The 20,909-nt window shown below is 36.8% G+C and overlaps 1 protein-coding gene across 1 annotated transcript in view; it reads right to left on the minus strand.

The window, feature by feature from the left end:
* The window catches only part of IL1RAPL2 (interleukin 1 receptor accessory protein like 2), a 789,386-nt gene that overhangs the window by 386,211 nt on the left and 382,266 nt on the right, over positions 1-20,909 (minus strand). Inside the window, exon 5 of the mRNA XM_037822409.1 lies at positions 20,755-20,829. Within this exon, the coding sequence (XP_037678337.1) occupies positions 20,755-20,829 (75 nt within the window). The remainder of the gene's footprint in view (positions 1-20,754; positions 20,830-20,909) is intronic.

A 20,909-nucleotide genomic window follows, 5' to 3' on the forward strand; every position in this document is an offset into this window, starting at 1 on the left:
ATGGATAAGAAGGCGAAACATTATTAATATGTCAATTCTACACAAACTGATCTATAGATTCAATGCAATTCCAATCCAAATTCCAACAACCTATTTGCAGACTTGGAGAAGCTAGTTATCAAATTTATTTGGAAGGGAAAGTGTCTCAAATTGCCAAAAACATTCTAAAAAAGAAGAACAAAGTGGGAGGACTTAACCTTCCTGACTTTAAAGCCTACTACAAAGCCACAGTGATCAAAACAGCATGGTACTGGCACAAAGATAGACATATTGATCAATAATCTATGGTCAACTGATTTTTGATAAGCCCCTCAAATCCACTGAACTGGTACTGAATAGTATCTTCAAGAAATGGTGTATGGAGAGCTGGATACCATATCCAAAAGAATGAAAGAGGACCCCTACCTCACACTCTATACAAAAATTAACTCAAAGTGTATCAAAGACCTCAATAAAAGAGACATTACCATAAAACTCCTGGAAGTGGTAGTTTTTAAGATCTTACATTGAAGGCCCAAGCAATGAAAAAAAAATAGATAAATGGGAACTCCTCAAAGTCAAAAGCTTCTGTACCTCAAAGGACTTTGTCAAAAGGGGAAGAGCTAGCCAACTCAATGGAAGAAAATATTTGGAAACCATATATCTGATAAGAGACTGATATCCAGCATATATAAAGAAATCCTACAACTCAATGAGAATCATACAAACAGCCCAATTATAAAATGGGCAAAAGATATGTGAAGACAGTTTTCTGAAGAGAAAGTACAAATGGGTTAAAAACACATGAAAAAATGTTCATCTTCACTAGCTATTAGGGAAATGTAAATCAAAACCACAATGAGATATCTCACACCAATATGAATGGTCGCTATTAAACAAATAGGAAAGTACAAATGCTGGAGGATGTGGAGAAATTGGAACTCTTATACATGGCTGGTGGGAATGTATAATGGCACAACTGCTGTGACAGACAGTTTGGCAGTCCCTCAGGAAACCAGATATCAAGTTACCCTAAGGTCTGGCAATGTCACTTCTCGGTATATACCCAGAAGTTCTGAGAGTACTGACAGGAACATACATTTGCATACTGACGTTCACAGTAGGATGGTTCTCAATTGCCAAGAGTTGAAGACAATCCAGGTTTCCTTCAACAGATGAGTGGATAAACAAAATGTGGTATATACATGTGATGGAATACTACACAGCAGTAAGAAGGAATGATGTCTTGAAATATATGACAACATGGATGAACCTTGAAGACATAATGCTGGGTGAAATAAGTCAGACATAAAAGGAGTGATATTGTATGTTACCACTAACATGAACTCCCTGAACAATGTAAAATCAGTGTTTTATAATGTAGAATATAGGAGACCTAGAGATAGTCAGAATTGAGTGAAGGGGGAATGATTAATATGTACAGACATATCAATAAGGGTGAACTTAAATGTATGGGAATGAACAGAGTTGATGACGGTTCATTAATGAGGTTATTAGTATCAGTGCTGCATTGAAGGCGAACATGATTGAAAGGGCTTGTGTAAAGGTTTGTATCCCTCAAGTGCTTGCATGATCTACTTCTAAGATATGACACTGGTATGAAGAGTTAACAACAGAGTGGTATATGGGAAAAACTACCCATTGCATATTATAGACTATATTTGATAGGAACACCTTACCAGTACCACACTAATACTAGGGATATATAACTAGGGGCTGAAAAGAGCTTTGAGGTGTTTTGATTTATGATAATTGTTTAAAATCTAGAGTGATGATGATTGTACAACTAAGTGAAGATAATATGAGTCACTGATTGTTTATCTTGGACAGAATATGTTATGTGAAATTATGAATCCCCTACTTAATAAGTTGAGCCCTCTATCTTGAGGCTTGCTCTAGTGAAACTTATGGCTGTAAAGGGGAGGCTCAGCCAACCTATATTTATGCCTAGGAGTCACCCCCAGAGAACCTCTTTTGTTGCTCAGATGTTGCCTTTCTCTCTCTAAGCCCAACTCTGAAAATAAATTCATTACCCTCCCTCCTACATGGAACATGACTCCCAGGGGAGTAATTCTCCCCAGCAACATGGGTCAAAACTCCAAGGAATGAGCCTGGCCCTGTCATCAAGGGATGGAGAATGCCTTTTTTACCAAAAGGGGGAAGCGAAAGACAACAAAATAAGGTTTGTGTCTAAGAGATTTCAAATAGAGTCCAGAGGCTACCCTGGAGGTTACTCATATGCAAGCTCCAGGTAAATATTTCAAATGCCCACAGTATGCTAAGCCCTCACCAACAGTAGTCCCCAAAATACTAAAGAATACCTATGTTCCTATCTGAGACTCTGTAAAAGTTACACTCACTAAATTTACTTTACTGAAACTTAAATCTCCCAGAGTGTTCCTATGCCAGATAAATCCCAAAACCCAGAGGCAATAGCCTGTCTGAGAGCATCAACCAGATTCATCCCCCTTCCCATAATGTTGACACTCCTTTTCAATATGAAGTTAGGTTGTCCAGATATCAATGAAATTTGAGACAGTGATCAAACAAGAGAGAGGGGTAGCAACTGACAAGATGGGATTTAACAAAGGATTACAAATACTGAATCATTATATAACTTTTTTTAGTTTAGTACTAGAATAGCTAGAAGGAAATAACTGATGGTGGAAATGTAATATATAACATGCTTTGAAATTTGCTCTATAGTTACTTGTTAAATTATACTTTGAAAGTTATCACATTTCTGTATATATGTTATAATTCACAATAAGGAAATAACCGAAATTGCAGAACTGTAATACATAACATTCTTTGAGATTTGCTCTCTAACTACTTGTTAAATCATACTTTGAAGGTTATCAATTTCCATATATATGTTATATATCACAATAAAACATGTAAATGAAAACAAAAAAAGAATAAAACATAAGGTTTATACTGATACATTGGAAATAGAAAATTTATATTATTGAAATTAAGAATAAAAGGAGATAGAAATTTAATAAAATGATGCTGGTCTTAATACCAGAGGGTGTCTTCCTTTAGGGGAAAGGAAAACAAAAATCAAATAAACAAACCAAAGGAGCCTCTCTTTCCAATTTAAAGGGAATTTATGGGTGTTAATAGGGCACATCCTGCCCTCAACACAACAAAAATTAATCGTGCACTATGAAGATTAAGGTGCTCTGAAAGGAGAATCCAAGACATTTTCTCATTTGTAACATAAATGATACTGTATTACCTCAAAAAGAGTATAACATACATAAAAAAACTGCATATGCAGTCATATTTGTCTTCTCCTTTATTTCTACCTATACTCAACTACAATTCTTCCCTTAGGAAACTATGGGGCTGAGTATCAATATTTTGTTAAGCCTGTGAAACATTCAGTTAGGCTCTCCTACCCAATGGTTGGCTGATGTCAATCAAGACCTCTGTCTATACATTTTAACAGCTGTTTTTGTGCTCTGTTTTCTACTACCCAATTAGTCCAGAAGATGCTGAAAGTTTTAATTCCAGAATATTAAGGAATATAAATGTAATGTATCATTAATTTCAATGAGATGTTCATTCTCATATATGTTAAAATTCTTTGTGTAACCCAGAACTCCTCTTCAATTTTCTGATTTCTTGCCCCAACACTCCACCCCAGAATAAAAATTGCTTAAACATCAAAAATAGAAGAAGTACACTGAAACCCTTCATTAGAGTATATCCAGAGGAGGGGAGCCATTATCATAAAAGTCCTACAAGCAATGATTAAAACTAGAAATATTTACCCTAATGAAGATAAGATGCTGGGGGAACCTGCTAGTTTGGTCAAATGTTTGAAGGCGTATATGGAAGAAAAAATAGGCTTATTCTGTCTTGCTATATGGCTCAACCTGAAGAACTTGTTAGAAACTAGAGTTGTACAATAATTGAATAAGCTGTCTTGAGGAGATAATTAGTTCTGCATTGTCATAGGACTCTCTTCTTCCAGACCATCCTTTTTAGAGAAGCTCCTGGAGGAATTCCTACTTTGGGTAGGACTAGATTACCTCTGTGGGGATAGTCAGTTCTCATCCATATCCATGTATTCGTCTACATTCTGCAGCCTCCTTTAAAATTATGTTGGCCACATGCTTGGTCAATAACTATAGTTGGAAGCAATGTACACTACTTTCGGGCCTGGCACAAAAAAATTCCTATATTACCCTCCACACTTTCCCTCTGGACTGGATAAACACAGAGACTCCAGTAGAAGTCTCCGAAATGTCACCAGGGGATGGTGGAGCCACTAGATAGAAAAACTTGACCTGCAAAGTCACCCAAACACCCACCTAGACGTTATGTGCATAAGAAGTAAACTTACACTAATCCACTGCAATTTTGCACTTATTTCTTAAATTGCTAGAGTCACCTACCCTTACTAAGAAAACCACTAAGGTTATTTCCAATTTTAAGATTCTATGGTTCTTGACAGTACCAAATACAACCACAAGCTTGTCTTCTAAAGTAAAGGTGGATTTAGAAAATACATGTAAGTCAACAGGGGGCAGCAGTGAGAGATACTGCCAATAATCTGACATTTGGTTGTCTCAGAAATTCATCCACTTGTTTGTTTCACTCATTTGAATATTTGTGCATCTGTTTATATATATATATATTATATATTATATAATATATATATGTATACGCACACATAGATGTAACAAACAATTACTGAGCTTCAGGTACTGTGCTAAATGCTGAGGAAGAAATGTTGAACAACATACCAGAGTATCAATTTCACATTCTAGTAAAGGGATAGAGACATATCAATAAATAAAGGCACAATTATAAGCTATACATGCTAGGACAAAAGTATTTATAAGATTCAGTAGAGACATATATTGTGGAGGGATTAGAAAAAGTATCATTAGGAGGTGATGCTAAACTTGGTATTGATACATTAAAGAATATGTTTACCAGATAGCTAGGGTGGGAAAAGGCATGATTTTATATAAGAGTAAAGGTAAGGGAAACTGTTATAGCTGGAATAACAGGTACAAAGGGAAGTTGGGACTGGAGAAATAGGTGGCAGCCAGTAATCAGGGAAAGAAATTTGTATTTTATTCTCTAGGTAGGTAGTGGGGAGTTATTGAAGCAGTTTAATCAGATGGTAAGATTTACAATTCTACATTTACATTTTACTCGTTATAGCAATGAAAATTAATTAAGGGTTAGCAAGACTGGAAGCAAAGAGACCAATTTGGAATTAATTATAATACTAGGCCAATGAGAAATATGGAAGCCTGATCTGAATGAAACAAGATTCTAAGCAAGTAGACTTTTTAACCATTGGTGGCAGAATATGCAAGATGAAGGAGAGGAAGAATATACTTTAAGACTGAGATTTCTGGTTATCATAACACTTGTTACCAATTGCCCTATATTGTTTGTTTGTCTCTCTCCAGTCAACTAAATTCTAGTTTCCTTATGGGCCATGTCCATGTCTTAGCCAGCTTTATGTCTCCACAGACCCTTATGAACAGTATGTGTTCAATAAATATCTTATTGACTGGGTGAGTCCTATCAACAATCCTAGTTAGAATAAGAGAGTCCTTCCTAAAGTTTTCCTTAATTAAAAGAAGGCTTTTCTCTTTAGCAAATAAATCAAAGCAGGTGCACCAATCTTGTTTAGGAAATGCCTACATATTGGAAAGGCCAAACCTGTGTTCTCATGATCCAAGTTTGCAAAGATTTTAGAATTCTCCTTATAGTTGTATCTTGTACTCATTCTCTTTCATACCAAAACAAATTAAACAGTTGGAGAAAGAAAGGTCAGAAGGAGATATTGAGAAGAAACAAAAAGAGAATTAAGGGAAGAACTAGGAGAGTCAACAGAAGAGTTTGAAGAAAGAGCAGGTGTTCATTACTCACTGAATTCTATTGTATGCTAGTCAATGTGCTAGGAAAGAACCTGTTCAATGGTGCCAAAAGGGTGTAAAAAGATCTTGAGGAGGAAGTGGCCCTAGAGGATGCTACTGAATTAGGCAATTGTGATGGTTAATTTTATGTGTCAATTTGGCTAGTCTATGGTGTCTAGTTGTTTGATCAAATACTAGCCTAGATGTTGCTGTGAAAGTATTTTGTAGATGTGATTAACATCTACAATCAATTGACTTTAAGTAAAGGCAATTACCTCAATAATGTTGGTGGGCCTCATCTAATCAGTTGATGACCTTAGGAGCAAAAAAATAAATGTTTCCTGGAGAAGAAGATATTTTGCCTCAAGACTACAACATCAACTTTTGCCTGAGTTTCCAGCCTGCCAATCTGTCCTACAGATTTTGGACATTACAGCTGCCAAAATCACATGAGGCAATTCCCTAAAATAAGTCTCTTTATTTATAAATAAATAAATACATATGTACATATAAATCCTGACTGATACATTAATTAAAAGAAGACTACTGAGAAATGAACTTCAACAGGGTGGTGAGGTTGAAGTCAGGTTGCAGAGAGCTGAAAAGTGAAGAAGATATAATAAAATAGAAGCTCTATGTATATATTTCAAGAACCTGGGTAGGGGCAGGAAAAAGATGGATAGGGTAATACACCTCTGTTATTGTTCTCTACTTAGAGATGAAGTATGGTTTAAGGTGATGTGTATAACTGCCAAGTTGACAAGGAGTGGACTGTGATGGTTAGGTTCATGTGTCAACTTGGCCAGGTGATCCACCCAGGTGTCTGGTCAAGCAAGCACAGGCCTAACCATTATTGCAAGGACATTTGTGGCTGGTTAATAAACCAGAAGGCTGGTTTATTAAATCATCAATCAATTGGCTGCAGTTGTGACTGATTATATCAACGAAGGGCGTGTATTCCACAATGAGAGAAAGCAATCAGTTGAAGACTTTTAAGTGAGACAGATAGAGGACCTACACTTCTTCTTCGGCTGACCAGTGAAGCATTTCCCGAGTTCATCGAAGTTGCCAGTTTTCTGCCTGAGGAGTTCATCAAGCAACTTCATTGGAGTTGCCAGTTTGCTGCCTGCCCTTTGGAATTTGGACTCATGCATATCCACAGCTGTGTGAGACACTTTTATAAAATCTTATATTTATAGATGTCTCTTGTTGATTCTGTTTCCCTAGAGAACCCTAATACACCAGCTTTCTGGTTTATTAACCAGCCACAAATGTCCTTGCAGTAATGGCTAGGCCAGTGCTTGCTTGACCAGACACCTGGGCACCATCACCTGGCCAAGTTGACACGTGCACCTAACCATCACACCCCCCATTTCCTCTCCCAGTAGTTCCTGGTTACCACCAATCTGCATTCTATCTCTATGGATTTATCTATACTGGATATTTCATATAAATGAAATCATACAATATGTGACCTTTTGTATCTGGCTTCTTATACTTAACATAATGTTTTGAGGCTCATGGTGCCTTCAGTTACTATTAATAATCTGATCTTTCTAATATTTGAAACACAAGAGATACACTTAAAAAACAAATTTTTTAAATATTTGAATTAAAAATCCAGTCCTAAGAGATGTTCAGATGTTCAGATTTTGTTACTGTTTTCAATAGCAAAATATTGGAAACAACCTTAATGTCCATCAATAAGAAACTGGTTAAATAAAATTATGGTTCTTTTGTACAATGAAATACATGAATGCATCATATTATGATGCAGCTGTTAAAAAGAACCAGGAATAACAGTACATGAAAATATTAAAACATCTCCAATATATACTGTTTAATGCAAAAAAACAAGGTTCTAAACAGTATACTATCCTTGGTATAAAAGTAAATATGCATATGTGTGCATGGGTATATGTGTGTGTGTTTGTGTCTATGCACTCTGTTCTAGTTTGCTAATGCTGCGGAATGCAAAACACCAGAGATGGATTGGCTTTTATAAAAAGGGGGTTTATTTGGCTACACAGTTACAGTCTTAAGGCCATAAAGTGTCCAAGGTAACACATCAGTAATCAGGTACCTTCACTGGAGGATGGCCAATGGCGTCCGGAAAACCTCTGTTAGCTGGGAAGGCACGTGGCTGGCGTCTGCTCCAAAGTTCTGGTTTCAAAATGGCTTTCTCCCAAGACATTCCTCTCTAGCAAGCTTGCTCCTCTTCAAAACGTCACTCACAGCTGCGCTGAGTTCCTTCTCTTTGAGTCAGCTCATTTATATGGCTCCACTGATCCAGTCCCACCCTGAATGGGTGGGCCCATGCCTCCATGGGAATATCTCATCAGAGTCATCACCCACAGCTGGGTGGGGCACATTCCAAGGAAATCTAATCAGCACCAAAACGTCTGCCCCACAAGACTACATCAAAGATAATGGCGTTTGGGGGACACAATACATTCAAACTGGTACACACTCTTATAAATTCATTTGTGTACTCCACCAAGAGACATAACAATGATTCCATTGAACTGGAAGCTAAGACTGCCACCCGCCCACTTTGGGCTTCTCATGCCTCTGAATCAACAAGCAAAGAAGGGGATTACTGTACTGGCTTTGGTGATTGAGCCTGACTATCAAGGGAAATTGAGCTGCAACTACACAATGGAGGTATAGATGAGTTTTCATGGAATACAGGAGATTCCCCCAGGGCATCTCTTAGTACTATCATGACCTGTGATTAAAAATCAATGGAAAGCTGCAACAACCCAATCCACACAGGACTACCAATGGCCCAGAAACTTCAGGAATAAAGGTTTGGGTCACCCCAGCAGTAAGAACCACAGCCACATGACCAGTTACAGAAACAAGGACTGTAATGGTATGAATATTTTTTCCTTGTTTTGTTAAGAGTATGTTTGTATTTTTCTCTAAAGCAAATATCTTTGTTTTCTTCTCTATCTTATCCCCTTATCATATGACATAAGCTGTATTTTTCATTTTGCAGTATATAAGTTAAAGGAAATCAATTTCAAGAGTTAACATCACCCAAGGACTTGCACCTTATTCTGGAGAGATTTAGTGCATTTCAGGTTGTACACAGGACAGCAGAGTAATGTTAGGTGAAATATATGTGTGTTCTTGTTTTTTATTTAGTGGTTCTTTATGGTTTAAGGTGATGTGTATAGCTGTCACATTGACAAGGGTGGACTGTGATGGTTAGGTTCATGTGTCACCTTGGCCAGGTAATGGTGCCCAGCTGTTTGGTCAAGCAAGCACTGGCCTGGCTGCTACTGTGAATATATTTCATGGACTTAAATCATCAGTATGTTGATTGCATCTATGGCTGATTACATCTACAATCAGCTAGGGGGAGTGTCTTCTGCAGTGTGAGATGTTTAATCCAATCAGTTGGAGGCTTCAAAGGGAAAATGATGATTTCAGCAGTCAGAAGAGATAATTTTCATCTCTACTTCACACAGCCGGCCTCTCCTGGGGAAATCATCAAAAACCTTCATCGAACTTGCCAGCTTGCAGCCTGTCCTATGGAATTTGGACTCATGTATCCCCACAGTTGCGTGAGACACTTTTATAAAATCTCATATTTACAGATATCACTTGTTGGTTCTGTTTCCCTAGAGAACCCTAATACACCATCTCTTTAAGCATCTGTGGGTTCTCATTTAGCTTCTCTGGGGCAAATTCTGGGTTTCATCTCTTAGCTTAGCTGCTCCAAACTTCTTTCTGTCTGTATCTCCAAGCGTAATGGTCTGGTTGGCTCTGAGCTCTCTCTCTCTCTCCCTGAGCTCTCTTAAGGACTCCAGTTAACTTATTAAGATCCACCCTGACTGAGCATTGTAACATCTCCATGGAAATAATCTAATCAAAAATCCCACCCACAAAAGATCTGCCCCCACAAGATTGGATTAAAACAACATGGGTTTTGTGGGGTACATTACAGATTCAAACCAACACACCATCTAATGTAGTATTTTGGCAATAAAAAGGAATGAAATATGTAAACATGTTACAATGTGATTGAATGTTGAGAACATTACACTAATTGTAAGAAGTCAGTCATGAAAAACCACATATCACATGATTTCATTTTTATGAAATATCTATAATAGGAAAATAAAGAGAGACAGAGAGTAGATTAAAGGTGACCTAGAGCTGGGTGGCTTGGGGAAGGGGAAACTGAGGAGTAACTGTTAACCAGTATGAGGTTTCTTTTTGATTATATGAAGTTTTTCAAGGAGTTATCTGAAGCTAAGGAGGTAGGGTTAGCATACAAAAAATAATAATTCAAAGAAATTTCCATGCTAATACCAGTAACATACAATGCATACACTAAGCCATGACTCCAGTTAATGAATTGTTTATGTATTGCTATTTGTATTGATTGGGTAATTCTGCTTTAATGTTTTAGCTAAATTGGAAGGAGACATGCTTTGTATCATTTGTCCTATGACAACTTTAGAAGGAGTTGGCTGATTTTGCTAAACTGAAAAGACACAGATATCTTGAGTTCCCATTTTCAGTGTTCATCTGCCATATTCAAAATATATTTTTTACAATTTTTAATTATTTTAATTATTTTCAAATAAATCTTGTACTTGGGTTGAGTTTACATTCATAACTGTACTAAGTGAAAGCCACAGACTATAGAAGCATTAATAAATGAATGCCTGCCATAAAAATCACTCTCTTCTCCCTTTGCTCATTTCCAATTTGGCAATTATCACATTGCATTGTATTTCTGATTACATATCTGTCTTCTCCACTATACTGAAAAACTCCTTTTGGCCAGGACTGAATTTTATTCATCTCTATATTCCCAGGATCTAACACAGTTCTAGTCAGAACTCAGTTAATAATTTTATGTGGATAAAGTTTTTAAAAGCTAATCTTACTGACTTGAAATAAGTTGAATAAGCAAAGTCATAGAGTCCAAATCTAGAATATATGTTACCAGGGCATGTAGTGGGTATAGGGAATGGGAAGTTAAGGCTTAAAATATATAGGGTTCCTATTTGGAATGATGGAAATGTTTTGGTAATAGATGGTGGCTATGGTATGTGAATGGTGTGTATGGTATGTGAATGTAATAAACAGCACTGAAATATATATCTGAATGTGATTAAAAGGGAGAATGTTATATTGCATATATGGTAATGGAATAAACCTTTTTTTTTAAATTCATGGAATAGGGAGGCAGGGTAAAATGGCAGCATAAGGAGGTGTGGAAATTAGTCTTCTGGAACAACTAGCATATAGCCAGGAACAGCTAGTAAATAGTCTGGAACAACTGTTGGGGGACATCTGTTACTGGACACACATTGTACACCAGTCTGGAATGGGTATAATGGCTGAGAATGCAGCATAGAACTGTAAGTAAAGCAGCCCAAACTGCAGAGCTGGAGTCCCTCCCACACTGGCATGGCTAGCTGAGCTGAAACACTTCCCTGTAAGAAAAAGAAGCAATCTACTAGGAGGAAGGGAAGGTAGCTCAACCAAGCTCCAATTGCAGTTTGAATTAACTACTGAATACAAGCTACAAGCACAGATAAATGCAGAGCAAGCAAGAAAGGAAGCTGGAGGATTCTCTTGGAAAAGAGGAGGCTGGGCTTATGGGAAAAAAACATAAATAAATAAAAAAAAAACAGAGGCCTTTGGAGTAGGCTGAGCTCAGAATACTGAAAAAGGGCTGCATGCTAAGAAAAGGGGCACATAGAACTGGGCACCAGCTCTGGTTCTTGACTGGTAACTGGGGGGCTGGGGACTGGCTCTGAAAAGGGGATTTCTTTCTTTTTTCCTTTTCTTTCTCTCATTCTAAGTAGCTCAATAGAGAGAATCTCAGGCATTTTCAATTTGTCGGCTCTGACCCAGGCAAGGGTGGAGTTAAGATAGAGAGACAAAGGAAGAAGTCAAATGTAGATTAACCCTAAAGGGCTTATCTTGCCTAAGAAAAGGGGGAGGCAGGGCACAGCTAAAGTGGCTTCCCTCCCTCAGAGAACTCAGACCCTTGGGTCTGGGAAAAAAATATAAACAGCTTAAGCTTGGCTTATGACACTCTCAGCCCCTGGCAGGGACAGGGTATACCAAGAATTAAAGGCAACACACCCCTTTATGCCAGTGGGGAACTGCAGGCTGACTAGCATCACCTGCTGGGCAGGATAGGAAAAGCACAGCATCTAGAGGTCTCACAGGAAAGTCTCACAATTTGCTGGTCTCACCCTCAGGGAAACTTGACATTGATTATCCCCTCTTCCTAAGATCTGGGCCAGTCTGGTCTGGGAAAATCTTATTGGGGTAATCTAGGAAACCAGATGCCTAGACAATAAAAAATTATGAGTCACATTAGGAAAAATGAAGATATGGTCCAGTCAAAGGAACAAACCTACACTTCAACTGAGATACAGGAATTGAAACAACTAATTATCAAACAAATCTTCTAAATCAATTCAAAAATCAAATCAATGAGTTGAGTGAAGACATGGCAAAAGAGATGAAGGACATAAAGAAGACATTGGGCAAACATAAGGAAGAACTTGAAAGCTTGAAAAAACAATTGGCAGAACTTAAGGGAATGAAAAGCACAATAGAAGAGATGAAAAACACAATGGAGACATACAACAGCAGGTTTGAAGCAGCAGAAGCAAGGATTCAGGAACTGGAGGACAGAACATCTGAAATCCTACTCAAAAAGAACAGTAGGGAAAGAATGGAAAAATATGAGCAGGGTCTCAAGGAATTGAATGACAACATGAAGCACATGAATATACATGTCATGGGTGTCTCAGAAGGAGAAGAGAAGGGAAAGGGGGCAGGAAGAATAATGGAGGAAATAATCACTGAAAATTTCCCATCTCTTATGAAAGACATAAAATTGCAGATCCAAGAAATGCAGCATACCCCAAACAGAATAGATATGAATAGAGCTATTCCAAGACACTTAATAATCCAATTATCATATGTCAAAGACAAACAGAATTTTGAAAGCAGCAAGAGAAAAGTGATTGATCACAGAAAAAGGAAGCTCGATAAGACTATGTGCAGACTTCTCAGTAGAAAACATGGTGAAAAGAAGGCAGTGGTATGATATATTTAAGATACTGAAAAAGAAAAACTGCCAGCCAAGAATTCTATATCTGACAAAACTGTCCTTCAGCAATGAGAGAGAGAGTTTAAAATATTTTCAGAGAAATAGACACTGAGAGACTTTGTGAACAAGAGACCTGCTCTACAAAAAGTAGTAAAGGGAGCACTACAGGCAGATAGGAAAATACAAGAGAGAGAGGTTTGGAGAAGAGAGCAGAAATGAAGACTATAAGTGAGAGTAAAGAGAGAGAAGGAAAATGAAATAAAATAAAATAAGATATGACATATAAATTCCAAAAGTCAAAATGGTAGACAGTAGACATTACATAGAGTGAAATTAGTCACAAACAAAAGGATGGATTCTCTATGGACTCACTAACATGAACGAACATTGATGAGCAAAATTTGAGAGTTAAAGTTGAGAACACAGGTTATCAGGAGAGAGAAAGAGGTTAGAAATTGGGCATTTGATGCTGAAGGAATATGAAAGGGTAAACAGGATTGATTGTATAGATGCAGAAATTGATAGCAGAATACTGTGTGATGGTAGCACAATTTTTAAGTACTTTGAACAAAGATGAGTGTGAGTATGGTTGAAGGCTAGGGGGATGTATGATACCAGAAGAAAGATAGAAGATAAAGACTGGGACTGTATAACTTAGTGAAACCTAGAGGGGTCAATGATGGTGATTAAATGTACAAATATAAGAATGTTTTTAAAAGAGGAGGAACAAATGAATGTCAACATTACAAGGTGTTGAAAATTGGATGGTACAAGGGAAAATACACTCAATGCAAACTAGAGCCTATAGTTAATGGTAACATTATAAGATGCTTCAATTAATTGTAACAAAGGCAATATACCAGAGCTAAATGTATATAAGAGTGGGTTAAAAGGGAGTGATATGGGATTCTTGGTAGTGGTGTTGTCGTATGACCTTTTCATTGTATTTTACTTCATTTTTATTTTTCTTCTATCTTTTATATGTTTATTCTTCATTTTTTCTCCTTTTCCTCTTTCTTTGCAGAAGAAATGGAAATGTCCTCATATAGGTTGTGGAGATGGATACATAACTATGTGACTATACTGGGAATCACTAATTGTTTACTTACAATGGAATGCCTGATGTATGAATAAAACTGTTTAAAAAATAAACAGAGGGATACTAGAAGGATGCACCTATTCACTGTTGGTAGGGAAGTAGAATGGTGCAGCCCATTTGGAGGGCAGTGTGTTGGTTCCACAGGAAGCTAACTATGGAGTTTCCATATAGTCCTGCAACCCCATTATTGGGTATTACTTGGAAGAACTGAAAGCAGGGACATGAATAGACACTGCACCTGGTATTTATGGTGGCAGTAATCACGATTTTCATTGGATGGAGGTGACCTAAGGGTACATCTACTGATAAAGAGAATGGTGAACTGCAGTGTATACATTCAATGGAATATTGAGCAGAGGCAAGAAGAAATGAAGTTGTGAGGCATGCAACTAGGTGAATGTAACTTGAGGACAAGATCTTGAGTGAAATAAACCAGAATCTAAAAGATAAACATTATAATGCCTCACTAATATGGACTAACTCTAACGTGCAAACTCTGAAAATTGAATTTGAGAGCATAGGTTATCAGGGGAATGCTTATGGTAAAGGTTCCTAGATTGGAAGCTCTTATAGCAGCCATATCTATTCATGAGTTGTAATGGTTATTTCTATATTATGAGATGATGAGCTATTTGTGTATAACCTGGTCATTCCCTGGAACTTTGGGTATCTGTGTGACACCTGAGACTCAGAGCCAGAGTTCGGCAGCTATGAATAACAACATTACCTCATATAGCAAATGTTAAAGAAGCTGAAAAAGAGATCAGACTTTAATTAGAGATATGAACAAAATGGATTTGGTTAGGACTAAGGTAAACCAGACTAAAGGGAAAAGGATGATATTGATTGTGTTTTAAAACTTCAACTTCTATGTGAGACCAAAGGAAGAGATGTTTATTTTGTGGAAACCTATATTTTCTGTAGCACACTATATAATTTAACTTGAATGGTCAGTTTATTTAAACACCATAATTACATGGAACCTTGAATAGTGGGTGAAATCTGGTTGTTTTGTACAGGTTAGCATGAAGCCCTGATACATCCCAGATGCTCAGATGTTGCCTCTCTCTCTAAGCCAACACTGCAGGTAAACTCTCTGCCCCACCCCTTCCATGGGATATGACTCCCAGGGATGAGCCTGGACTCAGCATCATGGGATTGAGAAAGATTTCTTGAAAAAAAGGGGGAAGTGAAATGAAATGAAATAAACTTTCAGTGGCTGAGAGATTTCAAATGGAGTTGAGAGGACATTCTGGAGGTTATTCTTTTGCATTTTACAGATATTCCATTTTAGTTATTAGTGTATTAGAATAGCTTGAAAATACCTGAAACTGTTGAACCACACAATCCAGTATCCTTGATTCTTGAAGACGATTGTATGACTCTATAGCTTATATGGTGTGACTGTGTGACTGTGAAAACATTGTGGGTGACACTCCCCTTATCCAGTGTATGCACAGATGAGTAGAAAAACAAGGGACAAAAAGTAAATGGATAATAGGGGGTGAGGGAAGGAGTATGAGATGTTTTGGGTGTTCTTGCATACGTTAATTTTTATTTTATTCTCATTTTCATTTTTATTTATTGGAGTAATGAAATGTTCAGAAAATTTATTGTGGTGATGAATGCACAGCTATATGATGATACTGTGTATAACTGATTGTACACTGTGGATGATTGTATGGTAATATATCTCAACAAAATTGCATTTTAAAAAATCTGTTAAACCACCCTACACAAGCAGTCAACCCTAAGTTAAATCATGGATTATAGTTAATTAAAAGAAAAAGACAGATTTCATTGAACAGCTGATTTTGTAATTTGGAGTCCAGTTAATAGTTTAATTCCTTTTTGCTTTTTAGTCCTGGCTATTACATTAAATGCTTTATTTTGCTTTATTTGCTTGCAGAGTCTTTTACGGTAGTCTCTTAGGGTATTGAATATAATTTTCAGTAGAAACTGATATGCTGGGGAAATTGATTTCTGAAGAAGATTAACATTCCTTATATACATAGAAAAAGATTGAGCCAGTAGCATGTAATACAGTCAGGATATAAGAATTTGAATAGCCTATAAAAATAAAATAAATTCTAAACGAGAATAGAAAAGAGAATAGAAAGAATCTTTCATACTAGATCAGATTCATCTAGGGATGAACTATTTGGCTTTTTGAAACATCTGAGGTAATCTAATTAGCTTGGACTATTACACTGGTATGAGTTTTTCTGATATCCCTTACACCCCTAAGTCTTCATTTTAACTTTTTGACACAGAAGGAGAAAGTAAATGGAGTCTATATTTATGTTCTGCATAACACTGTATGGCTTATTTTAAGTTTTAGGAAATGTCCAAGAAGAAAATTATCATCATCAATGAGAAGAACAGGGCATATTTAAAATTCATCCTCAATTAAAATTAGACTGCAGATCTCACATCTTTGCATCCAAATTTGTTCACGTTTTTTTCAAAGCATCTAGGAGGGTGTTATGGTTTGCAAAGCTTTCATTTGGATACTATAAAAAGCATTGCATAAAGATTTCAGGTGGGGAACATGTTGCTATGATGTTTTAGCACTTTGGTATTAAAGGTGCAATATAAATTAATATACTGTAATGCAGTATTATTTTTTCTTAGAAAAATTATTGAAAATATATTCCATTTCAACTGCTGAGAAAACAATTAGCCCTGGAATAGTAAAGGCTTATTTCTCAAATTTAAAGCTAAATTTATCTTCAGAGAGAGAAAATAAATTGAAGATAACAGGACTGAATTGGATTTTTAAGTATTTTGTACACCACTTTTGTCTTTATATTTCCTACATTACCAAAGGCAGCTTTAGTTGCATAGTCTTGCTTTATGAGAGCAATAGTTTTCAGATTATTTTGGTAAGAATGTGTTTATTATCTCAAATTCATGGTTATTTGGTTAAGATTAATCTTCTTTCAGCATTACAATGTGAACACAATTTAGCAACAACCAAACTGTCATCTCTATGCCAGCATAAACATACGTAAATTTCTAGGACCTTGTGGATGACTAACAGATTACATAATAGGAAACACTCAAGATGTTTATTTTCCTCTAGAGACACAACAAAATATCGTACTGATGCCAACTTCATGAACTGAAAAGTATTTACTTCTACTGAAAATTTTCATTTACTGGATTGCCTTTATAAACATGCAGAACTGAGAACTAAATGTAACCCTTCAAAAAATATATAAGCAATTTTCTGAAACCATGTTTTCCAAAACTACCTTAAAGTTGGTACTTAAATATTTACCATAAATTCTCATTTTGCACAAAATGGCTGCATGGCATTCTTGCCCATGGTAAAATGGAATTGAGAGTGCTCTGGAGAAAACTCACAATAGGGGGGGTCAAAAATTTGAGAAGGGTTCATCTGCATGGTTTGTCTCTGATCTACATAGCATTAAGTCAGGGCAGCTGGGGTTGGGGGATTCACTTCCAAGTTGGCTTCTTCATTCACATGTCTAGGACTTCAGTGCTTTATGGCTTCTCTCTCTTCACATGGTGTCTCATCCTCCAGGGCCCCTCCATGTGGCGGCTTGAGCTTCTCACAACATGGTGGCTTCAGGAATTGGCCTTCTACATTGTAGCTTGCTTACCCCAGAGTAGCAGACCAAAAGACCCAAAGAGAAGTTGCAAGGATTCTTTTGACCCAGACTCTACAATTGCAGAGCATCACTTCTGTTATATGATATTAGTCAAAGATGTCCCTAAGGATAACCCAGATTCAAGGGGAGGGGGATGAGAAACTGCCTTTAGATGGCAGGAGAAACAAATACATCTGTGGCCAACTTTAGTCTAATACAATGTTGCCTCAAATTTTAGGTGCTGGGATTTGGGAAACAAAGTTGGTAAAGTGCTTACCCATTTGGATTGGAATTTTGTATTTTTTAATTATATAGTTTGAGGATCTCTACAGCTGAATGTACTTGATAAACTTTAGATACAGAAGGAAAATCATTTCCAAAAGTTTTCATTATCTTACTGAATTCTGAAAGTTTTCCAGACAGGGACAGAGATGTCTAATTGCCATAGTTATCTTTCCTTATATCGTTTTTTACACCTGGGGTTTTCAAAACCATCATTATTCTGAATGCAGAATTCCCACTGACAATAAGAAACTCTCTGACATTTATAGGGCTCCTACTGCCACTATACTGTTGAGGTATAAGAGCAAGTTACACAATGATTTCAAGTTGTGAATAAGTTATGCTAAATCAATTCATGGGAAAGTTAAAATTACTTTAAATTAACCAGTCATGTGCTCTTTGAAATGCCAAATATTTGATTTGACTGATCTTGTTTTTCCCTGAATTATAATGTTGTTTTATCATCTCAGAGAAACAGCCTTTCTATCAATAAAGTGGTTTCCAAATTGTGTTATAAACTGAAAACTGAAGAGTTCAGCCTTGCATGTAATGAAAATTAGAAGTGAATTATTTTGGTAATTTTACTGGTGGGTGGAGTATTTTGGCATATATCCCTTGCTTTGAATTCATATTTATACAAAGCACACATCTTAAGATGTCCTGAACAGTACATATAGGTGTTGCACCCAGTGAACCTGAATTAAATGTACCTCCTACAAGGCTTCCCCCCTTTGCTTTAGTGCAGTACTTCTCAAACTTTTCTGTTGAAATTTGGCTAATGGCATGGGCCCTGGTATCTCCCCAGGGCCCATGAAAACAAAACTAACTCATGCTTTATTTGAATTATTTTTGTGAATTTTTCTTTCTACTCTATAATATATAAGATTTCATATGAAAACAATTTCTCCATTCAAATTCTCATGTAAACTAATGATACAGGATAATATTATGGCTTCACTTAACCTCTGGCAAATCACAGAGTACCCTTGGGATATCTTTATCCCATTTTGAGATGGAAAGATGTTAGTAAAAAATATTGGGAAGAGGAGGTCAGCACATCCAGATTTGACTTTAATAAAATGTAACGGCTCCACAGGATCTGCTGCACCCCTAATGGATGGTGAGCATTTGGCTCTCCCAAGATGATATCGTGCCAAATATTCCAGGGGGCTTCCTGGTAATTGGGCTGCTTGGGGTGTAAGATAAGTACCCTTGGCCATGTTTTGGATCACATCTCTTTTGAGTGGCACAGAAGCTATCTGGATTTCAGGTTGGGCACTTAGCATCCCTGGTTCTCACTGTGACCAGGGCCCACAGTGGGGTTTGGGCATGCACATTCCAATAGACCACTTGATATCAAGGAAACCATGGGCACCTGGGATGAGTTTGCCCTGTCAAGAAGTTCTACTTGAAATGAGGTTTGTTTTCCATGATGTGTTATCGCTTTGATTTGTTGCTGTATTTTGTGCTGGCCAGGGATCTCTGTAATGGCATAAATGCTGAGACACTTTCAAGGCAGTCCATAAAAAAAAATGTAATGGCTCTAAAAATAATACCAAGGGAGAGGAAGGCAGGAGTGCCACAGTGTAATACTTCAAGCGTTAGCTACAAAATATTCATCATTTCCATAGGCCATTCTTGACAACATGTTTATTATTTTCTCTTCCAACTATTTTTTAAATACTTAATTTTGGCACTCATATTGTTAGGTTGCATTTAAAAACTATAATGTGCTATGTTTCATTTTTTTAAAAAAATGAACAAGCTTTTAGGAATGTAATTTCCCCTCTCCCATATTCAAGATAGAAATAAGCCTATAACAATCCAAGTTGAACTGCTAAGATAAAAAATTGAGTCAAAACCTTACAAAGTGAGTGAAATATTTGGGCCAGTTCATCTTCCCTGGCTGTATAATTGGTGGGTACCACTACAGTCACAGATTTCAATTAATCATATACCCAAAGTAAGCCTAATACATTTCCAGCATATTTACTCAGTTGTTTTGTGGTTCTCTTTTTGAGAAATGAAGAAATTCTGATTACTAGTCTGAAACCCAAGATAGATAAAAGCTCACAGATGCTAAAGAAAATGTTTAAGATTAAAGGCCACAGTTTGAAAGAGATCCTAGTTGGCCTCTGAGCTTCAAACTTACATTTTTTGAAATACAAGGATTTGTGGTAGGGGGCTTAAAAAGTTTCAACATCTTGTGTCCTTATTTGAGTCTGTAAAAAGACAGTAGCACCCATAAATCAACTTGTTACTTTTATCAACACCATAGATTCATAAATATTCAGGGTTCCAACCTACAAACAAGTTTTAAATAGCACTGGATTATGCCATTGGAAATAATATTAGCAAATCATTTTATAGACTGCACTGAAAGGCTGTAATTTATCTTAAGAAGTGGCAGTTCTCCAGGACTTAACTTTCCCCAAATAAAAATTGGGAGCTGACATGCATGAAAAGTTTTCAGTACCAATCACCAATGTAATACACCCATGAATCTATCAATCACAGAGTTAAAAAGGTTTGTTATACAGCACACTTAATACCCAGTGTAACCAATTAGTATTACCATTCCTTGATGCAATACAAACTCATTTCCTTAAACTGCTATTGCACTGAACTACAGGGTTATAAATGAACAGACACAAATTGATTCACATGTAATAACAGTGGCAATCAACCTTTCCTGGTTCATGTAATTTTCTCCATCTGTTAACAGAGAGGAAGTTTAGGATCTATTATTCCCAGAAGGGGACTTACCCAGCTGGACATCTATAACACTTGGCTGATTCTCCATGGGGAACAATGGCTTGGGAGGCTTGTCTGTGAGTAAAGCTAGAAGAGAAAATGAAAGAAGGTAATCGAAAAATTGAGATAAAGTATAGGATAGGAAAGATTCTATCATATACAATATT

The sequence above is a fragment of the Choloepus didactylus genome, chromosome X (genome assembly GCF_015220235.1).
Source record: "Choloepus didactylus isolate mChoDid1 chromosome X, mChoDid1.pri, whole genome shotgun sequence".
In the NCBI taxonomy this organism is placed as follows: Eukaryota; Metazoa; Chordata; class Mammalia; order Pilosa; family Megalonychidae; genus Choloepus; species Choloepus didactylus.